This window comes from Cyrtonyx montezumae, unplaced genomic scaffold, assembly GCF_038088225.1.
Source record: "Cyrtonyx montezumae isolate F1298 unplaced genomic scaffold, pur_monq_1.0 scaffold_14, whole genome shotgun sequence".
Classification (NCBI taxonomy): Eukaryota; Metazoa; Chordata; class Aves; order Galliformes; family Odontophoridae; genus Cyrtonyx; species Cyrtonyx montezumae.
This window is the reverse complement of record NW_027071870.1, coordinates 6691217-6717734: the sequence shown is the minus strand read 5'-3', so window position 1 is coordinate 6717734 and position 26518 is coordinate 6691217. Positions and strand designations below refer to the sequence as shown.

The 26518-nt window shown below is 35.7% G+C and overlaps 1 protein-coding gene across 1 annotated transcript in view; it reads right to left on the bottom strand.

Annotated features, from left to right (window-relative positions):
- PLXDC2 (plexin domain containing 2) overlaps window positions 1-26518 on the bottom strand; it is a 228017-nt gene that overhangs the window by 76462 nt on the left and 125037 nt on the right. The window contains exons 3-4 of the mRNA XM_065731348.1: window positions 22935-23081; window positions 19549-19618 (exon numbers count right to left, since the gene is read on the bottom strand). Coding sequence (XP_065587420.1) covers window positions 19549-19618; window positions 22935-23081 — 217 coding nt within the window. The remainder of the gene's footprint in view (window positions 1-19548; window positions 19619-22934; window positions 23082-26518) is intronic.

The following is a 26518-nucleotide window of genomic DNA, read 5'->3' as shown; positions in this document are numbered from 1 at the left end:
GGAGGGGGTAGGCCTCTTCTCCCTGATAAGTAATGACAGGACGAGAGGGAATGGCCACAAGTTGCGCCGGGGAAGATTTAGATTAGACCTGAGGAAGCATTTCTTTTCTGAAAGAGTGGTCAGGCACTGGAATGGCCTGCCTAGGGAGGTGGTTGAGGCACCATCCCTAGCGCTGTTCAAGAAGCGTTTAGATGAGGTGCTAAAGGACTTAATTTAGTAGTTGGGTAGAGATAGTGATAGGAGGATGGTTGGACTAGATGATCTTATAGGTCCTTTCCAACCTTATGAACTTATGAACTTATGAACATGAGCCAGCAGTGTGACCTTGTGATCAAAAAGGCTACTGGTATGCTTACTGCTTACTGGGTTACATTTGGAATAGCGCTTTCAGCACTTTGAGGGAGCCGATGACCCTTCCTTCCCCTCTTCTCATTCCTGATGTGACGTATTTGGGGTGTTGTGTCTAGCTCAGAATTACTTGGAAATCTTTGAAAGACATCTGGACATGGTGCTGGCCAGCCTTCTGTATGTAGCCCTACTTGAACAGGGGTTGGTCCAGACACCCTCAAAAAGTTGCTTCCAATCTCAACCACATTTATTCTGGGATTCTTTCACAGTTAGAAACCATCTCTACTATGACTAAATAAAAGAGAATGCATGTAAAACTAGTACATATACATACATACTGTGATATATCGATAATATTCAAACAAATAAGAAGATCTGCATTGAAAAAAAATCATTCCGTAAATGAGCATTTCATGAGTTATCTTTCTAAACTCAGTAGTTTAATGATATCAAGCTGATGTACTAGGAAACAGAACATTTAGTGCAGATCAAAGTCATTAAAACAGTAGCAGAGCTGCTAAACTAATCTAGTCATGGCCCTTTGTATTTGCTGTCGTACTATTGAAGCTGTTATCACCTGCCCCATGGGGCAGAACAATTTCATTCTTAAATCGTACTTTTGGAAAAACTAGAATTATAGAATAGGGCAATCTTACAGGATGAAGTTAGAGCCATCCATGAATAAAATTAAGTGGCTGGCTGAATTACACAAACTGTCTGCAGTTTGCTGATAACTATACTGTTTTCGCACTTCTTCAAACTTTACCTGGAGGTGAGGCACTGTTTAGATCACACCACAACTCATTCATCGATTTTCTGCTGCGTTGCCATGGAAACTTTTCCTTCATAAAATGCATACTGCATTACAAATTAATACATACACTGTGTTCATTTTGTTGATGGGTTAGAGGAGGAGTCAAATCTAAATGCTTCTGATAGTGCACAAAGTTGTTATTCTGATGGCTATGTATTTTCTCAACTTACAACTTTGAAAAGGTATCCATAGATATCGATCAAGTTCTTATAATAAGATTCTTTCACTCAATGTCTCCATGAAATTTCTCCACTCGCTCACTCACTCACTACAGGAGTAACATTTGTTTAGGCCAAGGATTTTAATTAACTGATTATCTTGAATAGAAGAAAAGAAAATTGTTTCACGAAGTTACTTCTGCTTTCACAAAATCAATTAGTAAAGCAGTCAAGCTGTAATTCCTTCTATGGTAAGGACTGGTCAGAATAACTGGAATAAATGGAAGTAGTTCATTGTGTTCCTTTTAAGAATATCCAAAGAAAAAACCTGAACATTGCCACATTAAAAAAAAGCTTTAAGCTGTTATTTTCAACTCTAATTTTATTTGAGGAATAATAATTTTATTTGTATAACAACTGATTAAGATGAAAACAGTGAATCGGTCTAATAACGTAAAGATGAATTTGTTGGTAAATAAATCCATACCATCTTACAAAAATGACAGAATTGTAAGGGATCCTTGTCCCCCATGTCTGTGATCTGCCTTGCTTGACTGAGTCTACAAGAACTACTCTGAGTACAGCTGAACCTGAAGGTCAGATGAACATGCATGAAGCAGAGATGCCTACAGGCAGTCCACAGTTTGCTTATTCCACACCACTAAATTCATTTTCTTGTATTAGTCAGATTTTTTTTTCTCAAGCATATTCTGTGGTTTTATCTCCCTAACATCGCTTGAAAGATATCTAATCCCAAATTGTACTGCAACACTGATATTGATTTTAAATTAAAAATTTACTTCTACATTTTATATATTTTAAATACATAAAATGAATAAATATATTTTAGGCAAGGCTCACTTACTGTCCTTCTGCTTTTAGTGCGTAGCTCAATATAGTGATCTCTGAAGGCCCTTCTTCATCTTAAGTGTTCAAAGATTCTACAATTATTTACATGGCTGGCCTGTGCAGTCCACAATCAGAGGTTCAGTCTTTTTTTGTAAAGCTTACCATAGGTCTGTCATAAACTGCATTGTTCTGCCAGCAAGCAGCTTTAAGACACAGTTAATGATGAGACACAGTAGGAGGATAAGGCTAAACTTCGTCACTGATTGATCCCAGTCTTGCTGAAGTCAATAACAAATCTACAGATTTTGAGGAGATAATATTGACTTTTCAGCTAAAAAGTTCTCTTTCAACCATTTTTCAAGCTTGAGAACATACTGAAATATAGGCAGAAGTGGTCTGTAGAAAGGCAGCATTCTTAAGTAAAAACAGTGCACAGTAGCCAAAATAACAGCAAGAAGACAATAAAGTGACTACAGATTGTAGGACAGGAGGCAAATCAATCTGAAGCTTTAAGACAGTCAACACACCAGAAAGAACTGACATAACCAAAGATGAATGAAAATAAAAAATACATTCACTGATTCATCTGGTTGAAATTGAAAGCTAATATATACTGTGCAAAAAATTAATGAATAGAACACAAACACAAGCCTCAGATAGCCCAACCAGGTTAAATTCAACAGAAAAAATGTGTAGTTTTTTGCATGATTTGACCATTGTCCTTTGCTCTTACCTCCAGACATTAAAAAAAAAAAAAAAAAAAAACAACAACAAAAAATTAAACTTACAGATAGCACAAATGAAAATCTCCAGGAAAAAATCAGCAAAGAACAGAATCAGAAGTGTAGCCACAACTAAAATTCAATATTATCAGAAGAAGAGGAATAGAAAGAAAATAATGTTTCATAAGAAAATCTGGAAATTTTTTTGTCATTATTTTATGTCATAAACAATATATTTAAATGATTCTTATCCCTGTCTAGTTACGCATATCTCAGGTCTTAAAGATGGATTTATGTAGCTGACTGCCATGGCTTTGTATCAATTAAACCCAGTAATATATATTTTTCATAATTCATATGTCATGTAAATAAATGTATGAAAATGAATGCGTTACTTTTTTTTCCCCCTTTTTTCTCCTCTGACACGTATTTACCCAAATTAAAGAAATGTGTCACTTTATAATCTTTTGGGGGCCACATAAAAGAACATTTCAAAACAGTTCTTAGTACAGAATTCCCATTAAATATGTCTGGACATAGGGTATCTTACCAGTTAGTTTTTTCCTCTTTCTTTAGGCTGTGGTTTAACTCTTCAGGTAGCTAAGTACCACATAGTTGTTTGTTTACCCCTTTCCCCTCTAGTGAGGTAGGGAAGAAAATTAGAAGATCTCAGAGGGTTCTACTCAGAGAATAGAACTCACGGGTTGAGATAAAAACTATTTACTAAGATAGAAATGGAAGAGGAGAAAAAGATAATAGTATTAATAATAATGTTCAAAACAAGTGAAGCACATCACATTGCTCAGCCTTCCAGCTGCTTCTCTGCCAGTCTCCAAGCAGTGACTGCTCCTTACAATTTTTCATATTTTTTTAATGTGACACCATGTAGTATAGAATGACCCTTTGGCCAGTTCAGGTCAGCTGTCCTGGTTATGTCCCCTCCCAGCTCCTTGTGCCCCCCAGCCCCTTGCTGGCAGTGCAGCACGAGAAGCTGAGAAACTGAACTGTCCTTGGTTCCACGCAGCACTGTTCAACAACTAAAACATCCATTTGTTAACAATGCTGTTTTTCTCTTAAAGCCAAAACTGACCGTCATACCAGACCCTATGAAGAAAATGAACTCTACTACATCTAAAACCAAGACACCTTTAAAGTATGTCCATTCAATATTAAGGACAAGTAGTTTTGTAAGGCCACATTAGATTCAACTAGGTCATCACCTTTTGGAATTATGAAAATACCTGTTTTCCTGCAGCTAACCTGAATAATGCTAGCTAAGCTGGCTGGGGGTTTTATCCTCACCTCTGGGAATGAAATCCCACCAATTTGTACAATTTTCTGCTATTCTCAGACTCGTTTAATTAGAATAAAATATGAGACAAAAAAATTCCTAATACACATGAAGAAACATCCTGAAGAGAAAACATGACTTTTAACAGACCTTTTGATAAATTAGTAAAAATTATAATATTACTAATTGCACAGTTCCAGTTGTGCAGACTCAATGGATGTTAGTTTAAAGTGAGACAGCCACTGAAGTATAAAAAAAAAAACAAAAACAAAAACAAAAAAAAAAACAAAAAAAGGAAAAGAAAAAGCAGAATGCCTCACAGACTGAAAGAACAAAGATTATTTGAAATAAAAATATTAACTAGAGTGTTAGTCTGCCACAAAAAATAATGAGACGACAAGATCTCTGCAAACCTATTCAAAATGAGCTCTCATATCCACTACACCTTACATTCTGTTTTGACTGAAGTTTCTCCTGGTATATTGTTATCTTTGGAGACCACCTGTCTCACACTGCTATCCAATGAGTATACCTTTGGTGCCTGCTGGCTTAAAGGACAAGTTGATTGCTTGCTGAACACAATCTATTTTTCCACCCAGACCCAATTTTATATTAACATACTGAGGTGACAAAGTTATTTGCCGTATTTTCAAAATGCATTAACTTAATTGTTACAACACAACAATGATTCTATAGAACTGCTGTTCAGTTACAGTACAATTAATGGGCACATAGAAAGTTATCCCTTCATGCCAGCATGCTGGTAAGCTGCCTACTAACACTGCTGTATGCTCTTGCAGCAGTCAGACTTCCAACAAGCGGAGGAGAGGCAACTGACTTCTGAGGACAGTGTTGAAGACAAGACAAATGGGAAATCAGGATGTTCCCAATAAAAGCCACATACTTTACCCTCTGATCAACTAATTACCCAACACACAGAGGTGTTATACATATATATATACATAGGTGGAAAACTCACCTCAAAATTTTCTCAAAGTTGAGTCATACCCTCCCCTAATGCCAGGCATCAATTATGATGGAGTAGTAGTTCAATATTTTAGAATTCATGTCCTCTATAAAGATTCCACTATTCTCAAAGGAACATTTTCCCAAAAAGAACATTATACAGATAAAACAGGAAAAAACATTTTAATATGTCTCGTAGGTGCCTATGATTACAAAAAAAAAAAAAAAAAGTCTCTATTAGATGAGCAACTATACAGAACATCTCAAAAAGAACAAATCTTGCAAGTGTCTGTGGAAGGACAAAATCTATGTGCCATCAGTTTCAGCATTCAATTTCATCTAAAGAAGCAAAACTGAAGAGGTGTCTCCTTTAGAGAAGTTTTCTGTGGCCTACACCATGGCAAGCACAACAGAAGCTGTAACCCAGGAGGAGCAGCAAGTCAATAATGGTGATTATATTTCATTGCATAAGACAATAATTCAGAAACAAAACTAAGAAAAACTGACCTGAATGTAGCATCCTTGTAATGTGAATACAAGGTAAAAACACAAATATATGGATGAATTAGGAAAAAAAGTAAATTTATAGATAGGAAGCACTGAATATTTAGTTTTTAAACATTTGGTAAGTTTAAGAGACTTCAATTAGTGGAGCTGACCTTTAAGATATTCACTAAATTGATAACATCACTAAATTGATAACAAAATAAATGTCAATACAGAAGTATGTGAGAGTCTTCATAAGTTTGCCAAGCCACTAATATATTTGTCTGAAAGACAAAACTAGACAAAACTAAAATACATAAAAACAAACACTTTAAACATGTGAAAATAAAAAAAATGTTGTATGAATATTAGGACAAATGTGATCCTTCCAATTTCCTCAGGCTTAACAAGAATATATGATAGAAGTAGTTTAGTTTTCTGTCTGTAAAACAAACACATAAAACTGCAAACTCACAACCACATGAGTTTTAAAATATACTAAGGATAAAAAGTCTTCCACATATGGTTTTCTACCTTTTTACTTTACTCTAAGCAAATTACATAATTTACCATAGTAAATGCACATTTTAAATGTACATAATTAAACCTACTGGAATAATTGATAACTATACTGCTATAATATATAACTGATCAACTTTTTAAGATGTACATTTATGGGTAAGCATTATACTGGTGCTCTATTCAGTTTTCAGCAATATAACGTCTCCGCAATAAACAACAGTGATAATAAACTCCATATAGGTAGCAGTGATTACAGTACTTCTCAAACAATGAAATGACACCAACTACTTATTTCTAGAGTACTTGATAAGATATTCTTGAGGTATTTTTCAACTAGGATAAAATCACTGATATGCCTCATAAACATCTGTTGTCCTTCCCTCCTCCATGAAAACATGTGCAAAATAGATCTATAAAACTGGAATAATTATACTTTTCAGTGTGATATCTAGGACAAGACTTTAAAACACTCCAATTTCTGAGAAGTACTAGAGGACACAAGTAGTTCTACCAAAACTTTTCAGTATGTGTTGAGTGAATATATTTTAATTACTGCCAAATATTATTTAGCTTTCTACACCTGAGTGTACAGCTTTCTCATATATCTGTGTTATCAAAAGGTCATGTTTATAATAGAAGTTGGAATTAATAACTAAAACTGTCATTAAAGCTACAACTTTTACAGAACAGTTGCGAAAACTCTTAAGTTCTCTTTCAAGAGAAATTTCTGTGCATCTGATAGAGCTGCTGGCTGAATGTTGAAGGGCAATGCAAGTGTATCTCCTCCAACTTAAAAGGGGCTTTTCTTTCATGTTACTATTTAAAAGAAGCTAGGTAATTAGTAGAACAGCTAAGAAAACATAATGTTTCGAAGAATGTCTGGAGAATTTTTCCTAAAAACATGCATATAGACTTTCATGAGAGAGAAGAGTCACATAATTGCTGACATCTCCAGTCTGACACTTCAACAATTTACAGCTCAGAGTTGCTAAGGTGAAGGAAATGAAGCAGTAGCAGCATGTAGAAACACATTACTTGGAAGAAGTAGGTGCACATTTCAAATAATCGTCATATATGTTAAGGAAGGCCTAAAGTCTCCAGGTCTAACAGATTACAGAACACCTCTTGTGAATGAAATGAGACCCATAGTTTAAGAACATAATTTTGCCTTTAAAATACTGGTTGCAATTCATTTTGTGAGGCAGGCAGAAATTAGGAGATAGAAATCTGAAAACAGAAAGTATAATACGTATAACGTATTTTCATCATACAGCACAGAGAACTACTCCAAAGGAGTAAATTATGTATTTTAATGCATAGGACTGAAAGAGGTGGAATTTAAGAATCATTGTGAACACTCCCAAGATAATTTTAGTCTTTTATGCTTCATACCTCCACATATAAGGAATGAAAGAAGATAAACTGCACTTAAAAAAAAAAAAAGAATATATACTTTTATTGCACTATTAAGCCATTGCTAAATAACATCTTGCTTTATTTGGCTGCACTGCATCTTTCCATAGAGATATACAAAATCTCAAATCTACTGCCATTTAGCTCAGGCTATACCTATGTGACCAGGTATAGGGAACCTGCTTTGAAAGGGGGGTTGGACTCGATGATCTCTAGAGGTCCATTCCAACCCCTATGATTCTATAACAATCACCAAGCTAGCTTAGTTCTGTTTATAGCCTCTTACATTAATAAGAATTTATTTCTTTGATGAAACAATAGGCTTATACCAGAGTCATTTTTAGCAAGCCAATAAAGTCATTTGATTATTAGAACAACCCCCATTTAGGTGTTCTTCAACAGCCTTTGGACTCAGCCTGCTCTCATATGTGAAGGCACATCCCAGACCACCATAAGTAGTTGTTTTTAATTTCAAGCGTCTATTTCTACTTAAGCAAATAGCTACAAAAGTACTTAACATGGTAAATAGCCCCTTAGGCATCAAAGGACATGATTCAGTTTTACAAGATCTGGTTTTCTTTTTTCAGGTTGGTTAATAGTTATATGCCAGCTGGAACAGATTTTTAGTGTAACAATGGCTCAAGTTCTAACACACTAAAACACTTCTAACAGGAAATGTAGGGCAGACCTTTTCTAGTGAGTTATGCCAGTGCTGTCTCTGGAAAATACAAGAAAGCTTTGAACCTGCTAACACTTGAAGGAGATGCACTGACGGACCTACACCCTTGGTTATTCATCTCTTACTTTTAAATAGGACTTGCCAGTGAGTCAGAGCACAGAGGAACTGTTAGTGATTCTGGATAGCTTATTTCCTGGAAGCATACTAGAAAAGCATGGCCACAAGCAGCTTTCAGAGACTGAACCAGGTGTCCATTTGCACATAATCAAAAAGTAGTAACATGTGGAATTATTACTACAATATGGACTTTGTGGTAATAGATCTGAAATAAAAGCCCTGTTTGAATGGTTCCTTCAGTGCTCAGAGACATGAAGAAGCTGTGCAAAGTAAGCAGAACTAAAACACACAAAAATATTGACCTTTTCAGGTCAATATTCCATGAAAAGAACAAAACTTCCTTTTCTATTCCTTCAAATGTTCATTACATTCTTGTCTATAAATCAACACTTCAGCGTAGAATTAATCTATTAGCTTATCAGAGATGTTTCTTCTCCCCTGCTTACATCTGAAGACATCTCCTCAGGAGCAAGCATACGTAGGAGAAAGCTTGAAGGTTGGGCATGTTATTCAGTCAAATGACTGTCAGGAGGAAAGGATGTGAATGGAATCAAATTTTGTACAATTACAAAAATTGTAAGGAGAAGTAGAAGTGAGGGATGAAATATAGATACCAATTTAGGTCCCAGGTCAAAACTGAGAAAGATCCAAGGTAACCTATTTCAATGTACCCTCCCTTTTTTTTTTCTTCAGACAGAGGCTGATAACAATCTGACTATTTGCAATGGTAATGAATTTAGCAAGGACTGGCTCGACTAAGCTTGTTGACATGAAAGAGATTCTATTATAATGAAGAAGCTCACAAAGGACAAGTGATTTCTCATAATGTGACTCAGACAGTAGTTGTATACACTGTTTTTAATATAGAGTAGCAATTGGCTTTTCCTAAATTTCTCCAGGAGCAAAAAGGCCCCCCAGTCATCACATCCACAATGCAGCACTATCAAGATGTTAGAACAATCTGTATTCCCGATACTATCTGTTCCCAGTGAAATTCTAGACGTAGACATTTCCTCTGACATTAAAAGATCCCAAACAGTGAAATTAGAATACTTTATGTGAAGTAATAAACATGAAAAGGCTTACATGGTTTGATTCATGTGCTTTTCATGCTCACAAGCAGTCTTCAGAAACACTGATAGAAAATGGAAATTATTTGGAAATATTAAAAATTAAAAATGGTAATCAGTAACTTTGGATACAAGGCAGACACTTAATAACAAGAAAGAGAAATTTTGTTTATTTTTTAATACGGCTACTGGTAGCACATGGAACTAAGTGACAAAATAGCCTCTTACTGTGGGGCCACGCTACCAGTGGGATGGTTTCTATCTTCCTTGTTGATGTCTTCTTATGGCTTCCCCAGAGTATTTCCTGCTTTCTTTTCAGCGAGAATTGGCACTAGGTCCCTATGGGCTGCTCTGGAACCATTTCAGGACACAATTTGTTTTGCTAATTATATTTCTCCAGCAATGATTTCAGTTTTCATTTTTAAATCCTTCACTGATGTTAATTTAAGCCTCCATAAGCTTTCAAACTTAAATATAAGACCATAACAAGCTGCTTTATGGCACAGCAAACGGAACCTCCACATTCTGCTACAATTGCTTTGGATATACTACCAATGGCCCAATGAATTAGTAGGCTTGAAATGAAAAGAAGAGGTAAAAAAATAAGAATTATTTGGAAGGTAAGTTTATTTGGAAACAAGGGCCTTGTTTCAACGAATTAATTTTGTAATTCTTTACCCTTATTAATTAAATTCAAGAATTCAGATTCTCTGAATGAGAAGTGAAGCCAAACAGCTTCACGAGTCAGCCAAATCAGTCAGTGCAAGAATCCATAGAATTTACCATAAATATAAGGAAAGACAATTTCATCATCATGTTAGGTTTAAGAACATAAATTTATTGCAGATACCAATAAACAAAGGAGAAAAAGGCCCCTGTTGTTGTGAGACACCAGCAGTGTTATATGGTGCTATGGTACCTGTCAGCAATAGCATCACATAATATACACAATTTCACACTCAAAGTCTGTATTTTCCTACAGACAAATTCCTCTGAGAGACAAAAGGAAAGAGCCTTCACTCTAATTCACACAGGACCAACACACTGAAATGCTTGACAGACCTTTGCATTTAATTGTCATTACTAGAAACTGAACTCTTTCAGAACAAACTTATTTAAGAGAACCAAGAACCAAGTTTTATTCAAAGTTGTACTTTAACTTCCTGGAAAAGGACAACTATAAATTATTATTTTGAATTCTATCCAATTATAATGCTCCATCTCTTAATAAACATTGCAATTTAGAATAGTCCTTATATGAAATAATTTATACTGATTATGAGCTGCATATATTCAACACATCAACACATTTCCCAGCCTAAGTGGCCTCTAACTCATCCATGCCTTGAAAGATCTAATTTGAAAAAAAAAAATTAAAAAGTTTGAGACCAACAGCCAGCATATATATAATTATTTTGACTTTATGAAGTAGACATGTAGAAATAATATCTTATGCTACTTAGTTTCACAGACTGAGAATGCTTAATGAGGTCCAAGACATCCGCAACAAGATATTATTTACTCCAGTACTTGAAAGGAGCTTATGAAGAGGAGAGGGACTGAATTTTTACACCGTCTGATAGTGTCAGGACAAGGAGAAACAGCTTTAAACTAAATGAGGGAAGATTTACGTTCGATGTTAGGAATAGATTTTTTTGCTCAGAGGATGGTAGGACACTGAAATTGATTGCTTAGATAGGTTGTTGATGCCCCAGCTCTGGAGATGCTCAAGGGCAGACTGGACAGTGCCCAGGGCAGCCTGATCTGGTGGCTGGCAATGCTGCCTATGGAAAGGGGTTGGAACTAGATGATCTTTCAGGTCCCCTCTAATGGAATCCATTCTATGATTTAAATGCAACACTGTATTTATAGCAAGAAAAAACCTATTTTGGTAGTACTCAGCAACAGCACAAGGGACAATGGACAGAAACTGAAACACAGGAATCTCCATCTGAACGTGAGAAAAAAAATTCTGCACTTGGAGAGTGACAGAGCACTGGAACAGGTTGCCTGGACGTTTTCCTGCATAACCTACTGTAGATAACTGTGTATTCTAGAGAACCTGTTATAGCAGGGGAAGCTATACTAGAGATTCCTTCTAACCCCTATAGTTCTGTGATTTTCCATTCTTTATAAGAATTTTCCTCCTCTATTTAGAAATCAAATATCCCATTCATTGTTTTCATGAGATTTCAATTGGTTCATTTTGGTTTGGAAATAATTTTTTGATTTTGTAAATGACTTTTCCACTGGGGTTTGCAGTGTTCAATTATTCAGTCTTATACATTGAGAATAAGATATAAAAGAGTGATAAGGGTAGAAAAAACAATAAAACCACATAAAACTTTATGAGACTGGATATGCACAGTAGATTTTACAAAGTCTGTTGGAACTGCAGCATAAATGATATTTACTTTTTAAACTTATACAACAAACAAAATAAACACTATATTTTGTGGGAGATGCAGAAATAAAGACTTGCCATGCATTAAATTTTTTTTACTATAGTGTAAAAACACTATTGTGTATTACCAAATCTTTGCAATGCTACTGGTAAGACAACTAAGATGTGGCTGCTATAAATCCACTATTTATTGTAGAGTTTTGCCTTAGACAATGTCTATACCTAAACAATTCCCTACCGTTCAGCTGGCTATCCTGTAGGCTGTTTACCCTAACATTAAGCCATTCAATTTATTTACTATCTGATCTGCATAATTATCAAAAGGCTGTTTACCCTAACATTAAGCCATTCAATTTATTTACTATCTGATCTGCATAATTATCAAAGTATTTGGTTGACATTCCACGTGGACAAATGTGTTGGTAAATTATCTGTCCTCCTATGAAACACAGGCTCATAGACAAATACAAATGCAGTCATTTTTAAGTTCTGTTACCACTTGTAACTACTTCCAATAAACCTCACAGTCTTAATCTGGCAAATGTCTTTGTATGTCAAGGTCGGAGTGACATCAAAGCATATGGATTTTTTTTTTCCTCCCCTAAAGACAGGTGCAGAAATAGCTTTAGGAGTTTGCTGACAAATAGCAAGACAAAGCAGAATTTCTAGGGGAAGGTGGTAGAATACCCCCTCTAACGGTAAAGGTATTTCCAAGAGGAACACAGTCACAGGAGTGAAGACAAGGGAAGTTGTACAGGGAGGAAAAAATATTAACAGCTGCATCGTAATACAATACATCAGAAAAAGATAGGATGTAAGGAGGTAAAAAGTGCAATTGTTCGAGTGGATCTTTGCCAGTCAATAGGCAACTTTCCACAGCCCTTCAGAGCAAGCTGCCTGCTGGTGATGACAAGTATGATCTCCTGCAACAGACGCAGGGTAGTCGGAGTCACTGATTTTGGCTAGAAACACTGATGCACATCTGCTTTATATCACCCTTGCCATTTAACAGCTGTCACCCATAGGTTGAGTTTTGTTATCAAATTGCTCTTCATTAAGGATGAACACATTTCCTGGAGGCTTCTTCACTGAAGAGTTCAGAGCAGCAGGAACAATCAGAAAAGCCTCAACCCGAATTTCTGTCAGGCTCTAATAAAATGCACCACTCAGTACAGTGATACTCTCTAGATCTAGCTCACCACTCAGGAAGACAGATTTTCCTCCTCCTCAGAGCTATTGCTCTGGGGGACAAAAGAAAAAGACGGAGCTCAGACAGCGCGACCTCAGTGTTTTTCCTTTCCTTGCAGCTTAGATATCTTTTTTTTCTGTTTTCTTACTCCCTGAAAATAAAGTGTTGCAAAACATGATACAAAATTACAGTAGAATTCTCTGCAGTTTGGCTATTATTTTTCATAGCATTCCTCCTGAGGTGTCTAGGAAAAGCACAGTTAAACATGAATACCATCATCTTGTTTACACACTCCATGTCCAAAAGAATCTTCATAACATATCAAAATTACACATTTAAGCAGCTAACTAGCTGCTTAACTAGTTAACTCATTTGTTTTATCCCTCTGTTGTTACAAATGATATACACATTTATAAGCAGTTTATACTGGAATAAACACGATTATTTCTTGTGAGAATAAAAGATCACTGTGAATCTGTTGTTCCAGCTGGCAAGCTGCTCAGAGACTGCACTCAGGTGCCTTGCAGTGGCACACTGATACAAGCTCTGATAACAGCAGGTTTCAAGGGAAAATGGATTTCAATATTTTCAGTATCTGTAAGGTCACTTTGGGTCAGCAGTGGGTAAAACATCTTCAGTTTTGATAAAAGGCTGAGTAATGTCATCTTAGATGCACAAAGATACCTCCCTTTAATAAATACAAATATTTTTAAAGACATAATCTGGCTTCAGGCATGACTATACAAATAATTCTTGATTTTAGAAAATTGCCAAAACTTATTTGATCACAGTGAGATTTAATATTGTAATTTCATTTTGTCCAATAATCCTGTCATCATTAATAGCAGTATTAATGCTTATTTCAAATAATGTCAAGGCCTACTGCTTTGGGATGTTCCTCCATCAAACAGTCATTTATCAAACATTATTATTGTTGTTACTTCATTGGCAACTTCCCTCAATGTAGTCTTTACAAATTCAACTGCTCGCTCCAACTTCATCAGGGCTATATGCAAATGAATCTCATTCTCAGGGGAACTCCCTGCAAGATGACTGCGAGTTACTGTCTCAAAATCCCAGTCTGGAACAGCTGACTGCTTTGCTGAAATGAGTCAAGGTTTTAGGTCTATTGGATACTTTGGAAGTGTCTGATGAGCTGTCTAGTATACAGATTTCTGAGCCATAAGCTACAGAAATCTGTTGGCTTTTAAAAGACCCACCCCTACTGTACTTCAAAACATACTGCACATGTTTTTTGCTCCTGCTCCTGTAACTCTCCATCAGTCTCCTATCATCCTTAGCTATGTTTGGCCAATACATACTGTATTTGCCATCCCTGTTCATTTCAAACATCTGTAATATTTTAGTGCTATTTCAATTGCTTTCAATATGCCTTTTTATCTATCTTTGACTCATTTAGCACTTGCAAGCTTTCTAAACAAAGTTATTTGTTGCAATTTCTACATAAAATGCCTGCCTACGCAGAACACTTTGAATAATACTTTTCTCTGCAATAACTTTGAGTTGTTTGTGTTTCATAATTTTGTATTATTTGTATTTATGTATTTGCTACTGTTGGGTAGGTGGACAGTTTTGAAGCTGCCGTCATGCTAGCTGGTAAAATGACTCAATGATTAATCAACACAGCTTAATAGATTCAAAATGTAAACATCTACATCTGAGCTCCTCACCTCAGACTGTCTATGTAGCAATATATACATATACACACGAAAGTAATGCCTCCTTCTTCCATGGAGACTGCAACAGACATTAAGAGCTCAATAACACTACTCTTCAACATAATCATCACAGTTCGCATACCTGAAGAAACTCACTCACTGACAGCATAATAATCTATATGATGTAGAGCAAGCACCAAATAAGTGTAACATTTAAGTTTTCTCTTTTCACCCATTCTGTTTCTCTTCTTGTGCCCCTCACCTGTGATCCATGAAACACTTGTACAACAGCTTGCCCATTCATTGGAAGCTACTACTGAAGTTACTGATTTATTAAACAGCTATCACTTATCCTAGTAGTCAGGATACTTGCAATTTTCTTTCCCTTCAGCTTTTCCAGGATCATACCCTCTCCTTGCTACATGTCAACTGAAACCATGCCCAGCTCCAAGCTTGCTTCATCTCATTCACCTCATGGGGTACGGTAAATCTCTCACTTATTCAGCCCTCTGACCATTAGCAGCCTCTCACCCTGGTAGAGTTCATCTTGTTGGAATCTATACATTCATATCCCAAAGCAAACTAAGCTTCAATATTTCACTGCCCTAAATCTCCCTTTTAACTTGGAAATTTGTCGTTACTTGGCCAAGTTAAGGCTGAATGGAAAAATTAACCTGAGACTACATGATTTAGCTCACAGATCTAATACGCATTTTTAGTTTGCTGAAAGTAATTACTCTAAAATTTTTAGGAACTGATGTTCAAAGAATAACAACTTCTTTCAATTCATTTTGGTAACAATATCATAATTAACCAAAATGAATTTGCTAGAGAAACATTTATCCATGCATACAATCATAATCAGCATGTTAATACTTGCTGACTTCTATTTTGCTAGACTCATTTTATTTGGGAATAAAATGTGACAGATGGATCAAAGCAAACAATTTAAGTGTCAGAAACTTCAAGTCATGACAGAATTGTATGGATCAGTCTAGAAAAGCTCCCTAAAGACAAAATGTTTAACAGAAATGGCTTTGGAAATTTTAAACAAATGAACAAAATAAACAACACAACAGAAGAAGGTGATAGTTACTTATCAGAAAAACTGATTCTTCAGTAATTACACATGACTTTCTTTTTCATGACAAATCTTTAAAGAAAAGCTAAATTAACCTGTCACGATGACCTATCCTGTTTTGGACCTTCCACAAAATAGGTCTAAAGGGAAGCAAACATATATTAAATAAGGGAAAGTTACTGTCGCCATATACTTACAGGTGTCTCTGGTTGGAATTATTCCCACACTCACAGTCAGTTTTACATGTCTATTTCAGAAGGGAGTTTTGCTTTATTTATTATTTTTGCTTGTACAAATACTTTGGTCATATTCTAAACACCTTTTCTAAGTATTTGCTGCAATTTCCACTACCTCACTTCCATTGTTACAAATAAAAATCACAAGAGAACAAAAGGATGCTTTAAAAAAGCATGATGCATGAAAATATGGGGAGATATCCACATGCCAAGGAACCACAAATTAATAATTACATTAATAATAATGCTACCAACAGTCTTAACTTCTAGTTACTAATTAAATAGCCCTGCTAAATATATGCTGAGGACAGTAGTGAGGAGAGTACTGAAATTAATTATTTTTACTCCTTGTTCTTAGTAACTATCCATTAAACAGAAAATGAGTATACACCTCAACAATTTCAAAGTCATCTTAAGTAACTTGGATACTATGCCACAATGCAACCTACACAAAGAACTGAAGAAACCACTTCTTTTGTGACAGAGACGTAATGCACCATTGTCCTCAATTTTCCACTTAACAAGGTTATTTAATTCATGACTGGAGGTAAAAACAGTTTGAAGTGTTGTCATTAACATAATTAATCCTATCTTGCTCCCTAAGAAGTGCACATCTGTCATACGGGACTCCTGTACATGTTAACTTTCTCACTCTTTTTATTCCATAATAAACTCTGAAGGTCTTCCAGAACATTAATAATAGAAATGCCGGTGTATAACATTAGCTACTATGGAACAGTAGACTACACGGTATAAAAAGAACTTGCAGCCGATCCTTAATGTTTACTGTTCAGAGAGGGGGAGCAAACATAAAAATCTCACGAAATTTAACAAGTAAAAATGCATAGTCTTGTACTTAGAGATGAAATGACTCCAGGCACCACCACTCGTTAGTGGCCACCCAGCTGGTAAATGGCTCTGCAGAAAAGCACCTGGGGGTCATGGTGGAGCCAGCAAGATGCTCTCACCATTAAAAGGGCTAACAGCACTCTTGAAAGCATTAGGCAAAAGCCAGTCAAGAAAGCCAGGTCAAGAGAGGTGATATTTCCCCTCTACTTTGCGTTGGTGAGGCTGTATCTGGAGAACTGTCTTCAGTTCTGGGTATCCCAATAAAAGGGAGACATGGACATACTTGAGAGTGCCTTACATAAGGCCACCATGTTGATCAAGGGATCACATTTCCTATGAGGAGTAGTGGAGAAAAGTGGACTGGAGAAGTCTCAGGGGAAATCTAAACAATGCACATAAATACCTGAAGGGAGAGTCCAAAGAGGATGGAGCCAGGCACTTTTCAATGGTGCCCAGTGCCAGGACAAGAGGCAATGGGCACAAACTGGAACACAGGAGGTTCTACCTCTAAACATCAGGAAGTACTTCTGTACTGAGTGTGTCTGAGCCTGGATTGCCCAGTGAGCTTGTGGAGTCTCCTCCTTGGATATCTTGCAGAGCCACCTCAACACGGGCCTGACCAACCTGCTCTGAGTGCCTCTGCCTGAGCAGGGGTTAGAACAGGTAGACCCAGAGATCCTTTCCCAACATCATCCATTCTGTGACAAGACACGCTGCATCACAGATAACTCACAGTAACAAAAATTTCAAATAGAACGAAAGCAGAACAATTATGAGAGTTTTGACAGAAGTTGATCTTTCTTTTCTTTTCTTTTCTAATTTTTTTTAAAGGCTTAAAGTTGCCTAAACTGCACCCTGATGTGCAGAGAAGAAGCAGAATCATCATTCAAAGCTCCACTAGCTTTAATAGCAACAGAAAAGTACTGCAAACTTCAGTTTGCATATGCCTGCGTTCATTTATTTATTTTTAAATCCTCTACACTAAAAGAAAAAACTTCTTCCTCACAAATTACTATTACACATCTCTGCTTGGGAGATTCATTTTACTTCCAAGTCTTTGGAAACAGATAGAAGAGCCTGATGAATTTAGCATTTTAATGAGAGAAGTGATAAAGATTCAAGACTTCTATTAAAAGTTAAGACTGAGAATAGAAAAATTACTTGAAGAATGAACTTTAAATGCTTCAATGAATCAAATTCAGCAGTAAGAATTAGGGGACATTTACAGAACTAACACTGTTCCTACTGTTTCTGCTTTAGCTGGGCATTGTCCTTCTGCTGCTTTCTTTCAGATCACATGAAATTCAACTCCTCTAATAAGAGGATATGTAACTAGGTGTCAGTGACCAAGTGTAAAACATAAGAGTAGAATGGTAATCAGGTAACCTTCAACATCACAGTCAGATGTTTATAGCTTATCTGATCTGTCTCAGCATCAAGACCATTGCTGACAAAGAAGAAAATATGCTGATAGTAAAGTCAGCCTATAATTCTGTGTCCTGTTTTTTTTTTTTTAAATAACAAAACAAAAAAACTTTTTAATTTTTTACTCTTTTTCACTGCAAGTTGACCATTTAATATTGGACTTTTTCAACTCTGTTCACCTCTTCTATTCTTTAGCAGCAAAAATAGAGATTTTAACACAGCATCAGGCAGCAACCTGCACTCGTTCTACTCTTGTTGAAGCTCTGGTTGTTGTCCCCCTAGAAATTTTTAGATGTATCTTCCCTGCCCAGAGCTCCAGTTACACACGGTTGGTCACTCACAACCTGAGAAGGAGAAACATTAACCAGGGATGAGGCAGGATTAGTTCTGGCAACAGAGACTTCTATATTTGTTTCTTGTCCTGTTGTATCTCTCAGCAGAGCTCCACCAGCTAGAAATTGTGAACCTGCTGGACACGTTAAAAATGCTGCAGTTCTCTACAACACTTTCCTCTGTCTCTTTTCTTCCACCTTCTGACCCTTACACCTTCATTTGCTTATTTGTTTTCTTCCATATTATTTAATTTTCTCTGGTCTCAGCTTCCATCTCCATACTCCTTTCAAGGAGCATGAGAGGAAGGGGAAACATGTTAAGAAAGTATTGATGGCTATTCCTACAAGAGGAGATCTGCACAGACTGCAGCCAGTGGTAGAGGAAGACAGGGCCCCAATCACGAGCCATTAGTGGTGCACAGAGCTACAGGACTAGGAGGTTGAGCTGCATCATACCTCTTACCTACTGTGGTACTGCTGAAGACATTACAAGACACCACAGCAACAATCTACAGCAAGCTTGTTTGACAAGGGACAAGATACATACTTTAATCAACATTTCTCATTTTCAGATAGAAAATCCTCTGCCCTTGTGTAGTCCAAAGACACTAAGTTTTCCCTCCTTGTCTTGGCCCCAGCACTGTCTCTACAAGTGCAAAGCTCCAGATATACACAAACAACTAGAATATTTAACTAGAAAGCCATTAATACTATGAAGTCATCTACTGAGAGGGTTTTATAACAGTTAAACATGAGCAGCTTGAGATTTTCCATTATATTGGTATTTTCTTCTTCTGGAAAACAAGAAATAAATGTTGCAGTTTCTCTTGACATATGTGAGAGAAAAAAAAGGATTTTAAATAGCTGCAAGAAACTCTTCTCAAATTACTCAAAGTAAATGGTTAGAAAGGCACTTACCCCCAGTTGCCACTGTAATTTCACGTAGAAAATGGCCATAAAATGGAAAATCAAAGGACAGATTCACTCTCTGAAAGGAACAACACCAGAAAATAAAATCCATATTGTACAGAAAACAAAATGAAGAGTCTTCCACTTCAAATACCTGTTTCAATCATCACTTTTTATTTTTTACTGAAGCTTCATCATTCTAAATTTGAAATTGCCAATAGCTAACTATGAACAATTCTGACACTTAAAAACCTGAAAGCAGTGAACATTCATAACTGCATGACTTTAGAAAATAAAACACATCTCTCAAACAGACATTATAACTATTTCATGAGAATGAAATTAAGAAAGATTTGCTGATTTAAAGAAGTTATTAAAATCTCTAAGAATCATCACTATATAAGTTCTACAGGATGCCTGATCCTTTGCCAGCAGGTGGTTTACTCCTCAGCCACAGGCTCCTCCAGATTCAGATGCTCTCCCTGACTCCCTGCTGCTACCTGGTTGCTTATCTGATGAAAACTTAAAGAGTTTCTTCATCAAAACCAACTGAAACCACTTCACAGACCTTCTGCTTACTAACAAGGACCTGAGAATGTTTACAAAGAAAAAACAACAATACTAGCAAACTTATTGCAAAAATAAAGAGAAGGGGGGGGGGGAAGGGGAACTTTATTTCTCTGTCAATCTATCCTGCATCAGCTGACATCACAGAAGAGAACTGTAATTTAGGGATTCAGAGAACAGATTTCTCCACGCCTAAGGTCTTCATCAGGTACCATTCAAATTCACACTTATTTTCCCTCTCTGCTTTCTCCTTTCTCATCTATTCCACTGCTCTCCCAAAGCTCGTTAACTACTGTGGCCACTCAATTATCACCTGGTGTTCTACCTGCCTCAACTCTGAGAAAATCAGTAGTCACAGCAGAGAGAATTGCTGAAATTCCAGTAAGGTCTTTTCACAGCTAAATATGATATCACATAGAAAGACATCACTTGCATAATAGCCTGTGACTATTAACTATTTGGCATTTAGAAGGAGTTATTACTGGAAAAAGTGTTCTGAAGAAGGGTTGTTGCTGCCTGTCCTTCACCCCTAAGCCTTGCTACTTCCACTTAAGAAAGTGAAGTTGTTGATAACTTAGTGAAATTGAAAGAAAAAATAACTTCAATATTGGGTTTATTTTTTTTAATAATTATAATTGAGTATTTATTATATCAGGAAGTATAAATTTTACAGAAATGTTTACAGAATTATTTAGTAAGAAATTAACAGCTGAAGATCTACAGCAACTTTAAATCATATTTTCTTTCTACTTAAGTGGAAGACAGTATTTTGACAAGATTAGCTTCTTAAAAAAAAAAAAAGAATACAAAATTCATTTGCATTGTGTTATTCGGAATTAGTAGGTTTTAGTGACATCTTTTGTATTTAGGTAAATATGTATACATGACCAAACATTTAATCACAATGGCATACACAGAAGAAAACTTACATGAATAGAAGATAAATTAAGTCATATTTTGAAGTTTTCTTAGGTGGGAGGTTGTATGTTCATGTATGTGTTCCACTTAGATTATGTCATTGCTTTACCTAACATAAAAATGTTAAAAATGTATATATTCTGACCAGAACTTCTCTCTACCCTCTATACAGTATTAGCCCTTTTCTTCTTTTCATATCAACTTTCTGAATAACACAATAAACATTAAAATGCTTTTAAGGGGGCACAGTTGTCTTTTACAGTCTTCTAAATTGCTGTAATAAAGATATTAAGTGTAATGATAATGTTTGTAATAGATAAAGACTTGATCCCATGCCCACTCAAGTCAGTTATAGATCTTCCATTGACTTTAATAGAAAAGTAATGTCCCAAATTCGAACAATGTAATAAGTACTTAGTATAGACAAATTATGCAGTAGTGTATTAAAGAAGTAACAAGATTTGAGGAATATTTTAAAGATAAACAGCAACTTGTTATAGGGAGTGGAAAATCAAAGCCCTCATACTCAGGAATCTGAGCTGCTAGGCTCCCCTCTGCCATGCTCTACATCAATCACACATCTAGTCCAGAAGCATTACTTCATTTTAAACCTCTTGAGCAATAACTTGAACAAAATATCCTTCCTGGAATTAAAATTTTGAAGCAAAGATTCTCACAAACCAACTAGAAACAAAAGTGCTCAGAAAGAGAGCACGGAGGGAGTTATCTTCACAAATTAATAGAACAGGTTAAAATTTCTCATTGGAATTTCACTAATATTTAGGTTCCAGGGACTAATAACGAATGTATATATAAATGTAAGCTTATACAGATACTTTTCTAAATCTCTTATTAGTTTTGCATGTTTCCTGTCTCTCCCTCAATACAAAGTACCAGAATCCCAGGTGACAAAATCAAGGTTTTTGATACTTTTTGGTACCTTTCCCTGTCCAGACCTCCCCCATTAAAAAAAAACAAAACACCTGACTTAAGATGACATAGTATGTTGTTAAATCTACTCCAAAGATATACAACTGCCTATGCCTGCTGCATTTGCATTACCCCTATCTCTTTACAGTCTTTTTGACCAGGAGGAAATTATTTTATGGTTTGGACCCTGTTATTCAGATGTTACTCTAGTCTGCTTTTATGTATTCAGAATTAAATACCATGGTATCTCTTTTTGCTGCCACTTACATTCCTCCCCTGAGACAGTCACCTGGCTAGAGTCAGGGAAATGATAGATAAACTAAGAGAAAATAGGAATTTAATTTGACTTTTTTCTCAGCTTTCAAACTGTTAAACACCACTTCATCTTAAATTAAGCAAACAAACAAACAAAACAGTAACTCAAAAAAGCAACAACAAAATAAACACACACACAAAAAAACAGTATGATCCAAGTAAAGCATTAGCTTTACTTCTATTTTTAAACTGGGAAAGCCCAATAAATTTTTATTCTAAAGTTGGTGATTAGGTGAAACAAGAACATAATAAACCACATTCTGAGTTGTAACTTTCTACGTTTAATTCACACGTTATTGACTGCTCTATGTATGCAGTTTTAGCTATAGGTCTAACCTGCAAAGATAGCTTGTAAACAGTAAAATTTCCACTGACTTCAGCAGCGTAACTAGCTTACATTAGATAGTTCAAGATCTAACCTTAAAAACAGAAATATATATATATATATATCTACACATACATATTCTTAAAGACATCTCTGAAGGGCTGTTGCATTAGGAACAAAAACGCAACTTGGAATGTTTTGATATCAATGCTGTTCAGAATTTTACAGCTCAATAAAATTCAAAGATGAAGCTCTGAACAGGAGCATTTTAATGCTTAGAGTTGTTTTATCACTTACAGGTGAAAAACATCTATATCAGTAAAAAAAAATATTTACTTACTGCTGCTTGTCGATGGGTATTGGACAGGATCCCATGAATCTTTACTTTGTCTTTCTCCATTTGGTCTATATTGACCCATAAATCCCGGCTGGTAGAATCATATGGGCCATATGTCCTTGAAGTATAATAATTATGATCTGTATCCTCCTGAAAGGGGGGGGAGGGGAACACAGCAAATAGAGATTAGAATGGAAGATGAATCTTAGTTTTACGTAAAACTCACACTTGAAATACTGAGTTCTGTTGCTACTCAGAGCTGCAGAAAAGCTGCAAGTCAATGGTCAAGAAGAAAAGTATAAATTCCAAATGTGTTACAGAATATATTTCTGCCTCCAGGCTTGAGCATTTGGCAAGGCAAATACTTGCCATTATTTTCTCTGTCTCAAAATCCTAACCATACCATTCCTGTGACAACATCAGTGAAATCTACAGCAAAATTTATGATGGCTTTAAAAGTGAGCTGACCATTAAGTTTGTGTAACAACTACTATATTATAACAAAATGATAAGCAGTACTCAGAGTCAACACCTTAAGAAGAATTTTATTTTTTAAGATTTCTAAACATGTTATGATAGCTGTTAAGTGAATATCTATAACATTCCTAATAGCTACAGTTCTTTACAACACTGTAAATCTCCAAAACATCATTTTAAGGTACATTTGCCATTCAGAGAGAGATCAGTACAAATATATACTGAGAAATTTTTGCAGTCTTTAAAAGACAGTGGTTAATGCCATACTCATGAAACAACAAATTCAAAGGTAAAATCCTACATGCACTATATGAGACCATGCTAGTCACCCATCAAATTCTGCAGCCAGAATGCACATCCAGGTTAGCAATACAGTTCATGGTTCAGGTGACAAAGTCTTGGTAATATCTGGCTATTTTGGATGACAAAGCTAAGGTGGCAACACTTAAAATACTCTGCATGCCATTCCACTGAAAACAATTTTCACTCAAAATCATGTCAGTCACTGGCTCTAGCACATAAAGTTAAAAAAGTGCATTTATGAAATGTTACTACACATAATTGATTGCATGCTTAAAAATGCAAACAAAGGAGACTGAAAATTTATTTGAGATCAGAGTTTGGTTATGCTGAGATTATGCAAACTAATAACTGTTAGTCTCTAAAAGTCTTTAAAAATATCACAAACGAATAAGTGCAGAAAGCTAAATGGGAAGCAAAGCAAAAATAGCAGTTCTTCTCTACTATTTATGTGTAGAAAAGTAGTTTACAGTAGAAGCCAGTGTAAAAGTAATCATCTTTTTTTTTTTTTAATAAAGAGAAAAAACAACAACAAAAACACACAAGCATAAAGGAGACCCCCCAGAAAGGGAAAGAAGCAGTCTTGCAGCAAAAAAATAAACAGTAGTACCCAAAGTAGAACAAAATTTTCGTGAGATTTTTTGTAATCAAGTAAACATACAGGACAGTAGTCTGCCTTTATGACTATTCTGAAAACAAAGTTATTTTAAGGTTTGTTATTACCAACTCTACCTTTTGAAGAAAACTAAAATTGCAGATTGGGAAGCAGTATCTATGAATATTTTACACTAGCTATTGATTCCCAATAGCTTGTTAATCAATAGAAAGGCAGAGACCATAATAGCTGTTGATTCCCAATAGGAATAGCTATGTTTGTCTCTACTTTTCCTAAGGAAATCTAAGACAATGAAAAGAACCAAAAATCTGAGGTTAGAGATTAAACCTCAGGTTTCATCTTTAAAGTCAATCTTTACTCATCCAAAGTATTTAACTGTGAAATATTTAAATCAAAATGTTGTCAGATTTCTGCTTAACAGCTACAAATAATACTGCAAGAGAAGTACGCACCACTTCTTAGTTTCTCTTTTATTCATCTGCCACCAAAGGAAAATAATCAACTTCTCAATGACAGTATTTTAAAATCAAAGTTGAAAAATAAACAGCAGCATAGAAAATGGAAGAATTAGACTTTGAATTCTCTGCTGTGATGGAAAACCCCTGTCCCACACTATATCCAGCAAGCAGCATGGGACTCTTTCACATCAGGCTTTGCTTCCATGCAGACCTGATATCCCCTCTGCATGATCCACTCCCCAGGACATACACAATCTATTCCTACTGTTGTGGTACTAAGCTGAAGATATACCTGGTAAGCACTATTCTACGTGAACTGGCTCATATTAAAGGTAAAATATAGTTGCCATAAATCCTGTTTCTGTGGTAAACATGATACATTAGCACTGTTGCTGACACATTTTACTTGAATGGCTTCAGATAGGGTCGCGTTTTCTCTATGCAGTTTTCTACCTTTTCTGTTGTATTTTATATGCCAATATACATTTGCCAAGTAAATCTCAGTGACACTTTTCAAGTTACTTCTAAAAACCTCAGTAGTTCTGGGTTACTCACATAAGTGAACATAATTAAAAAGCCAGGCATCTTCCCAAATTCTTTTCTCTTTTAATGGTCAACAAAAGCTGTAATTACTGTCATGTATACAAAAGAGGTACAGTAAATTAAAAGGTTTTGACAACATAGCTGTATTTAACCAGTCTAACTGATCATTCTGACAGTGTTTCTGGAGAAATTAAAAGCTACATTTAAAGCATTACAAAAAATGCATTAGAAAAGAGAAAATGACCAAAATAGCTTGTTTCAGATAAACACGCAATGTTTAAACTCTAGTTAAAAACTGTGCACAGATTTTTTGCATCTCTAGTTTTTCACTACTAAGAAAGCAAGTTACTCCAGTTAATTATTACTAGCCAAGCCACTTCCTCCAAAACACCATAGCTCTAACCCTAAGCCCAGCTGATTGCTTGATAAGAATGCTTCAAATGGTAACTTCTTCAATGCTTAAAGCAGACCCCAGGTACAATCTGTACAACAATTCTATCCTTCAGTTTGAAAATAGCTGTAGTGTGTGAGGAGTTATTCATATATAAACTGTCACTAAATTTGATATAAGAAAAAGTTTCATTTACTGTTTTTATTCAAGTAAAATAACCACTAATAATTCTGGAAGGAAACAAATTCACTTCTATTTTGGAATGTAAACAGAGTTCTTGCTCTTTGGAAAAGCTTCATGCTTTCATGCAGCTGTATTTTACCAGTGTACATTTAAATATTTCTTTCATGAATCCTATTTTTTCTACTATTTGCAAATTTACAATGTGACTAGGAGGAGCTATTAAATAAAATTGGTCTAAGCAGCTCAGTTAGCTTTGGTGCATTGAAGAACAGTGACTGTATTCCAGACACTGTCTTTATATTTTTGAACATGCATTACTGTGGAAATGAAGTCCAGATGTCACAAGGCTGTTTCCTCAACAACTGCTCTCCCTAAACAAGTAAGGGCTTAAAATGTGCTCAGTGTGCTGCCACAGCCTAGGAAGCGTGATGTAACTGTGTATGCTATTTAACAGGAAAAGGTACATCATTTTCCGAGATGCATTCAAATTGATAACTGGGATGCTATCTAAATGTGTACGTGAAAATAATTCTGAAAAAAAACATGAAACAAAGTTCTCTCTCACTGAGATAAGGCACCAAGAATCAACGACAACAAGATCTCATATGTGAAGGGAAGA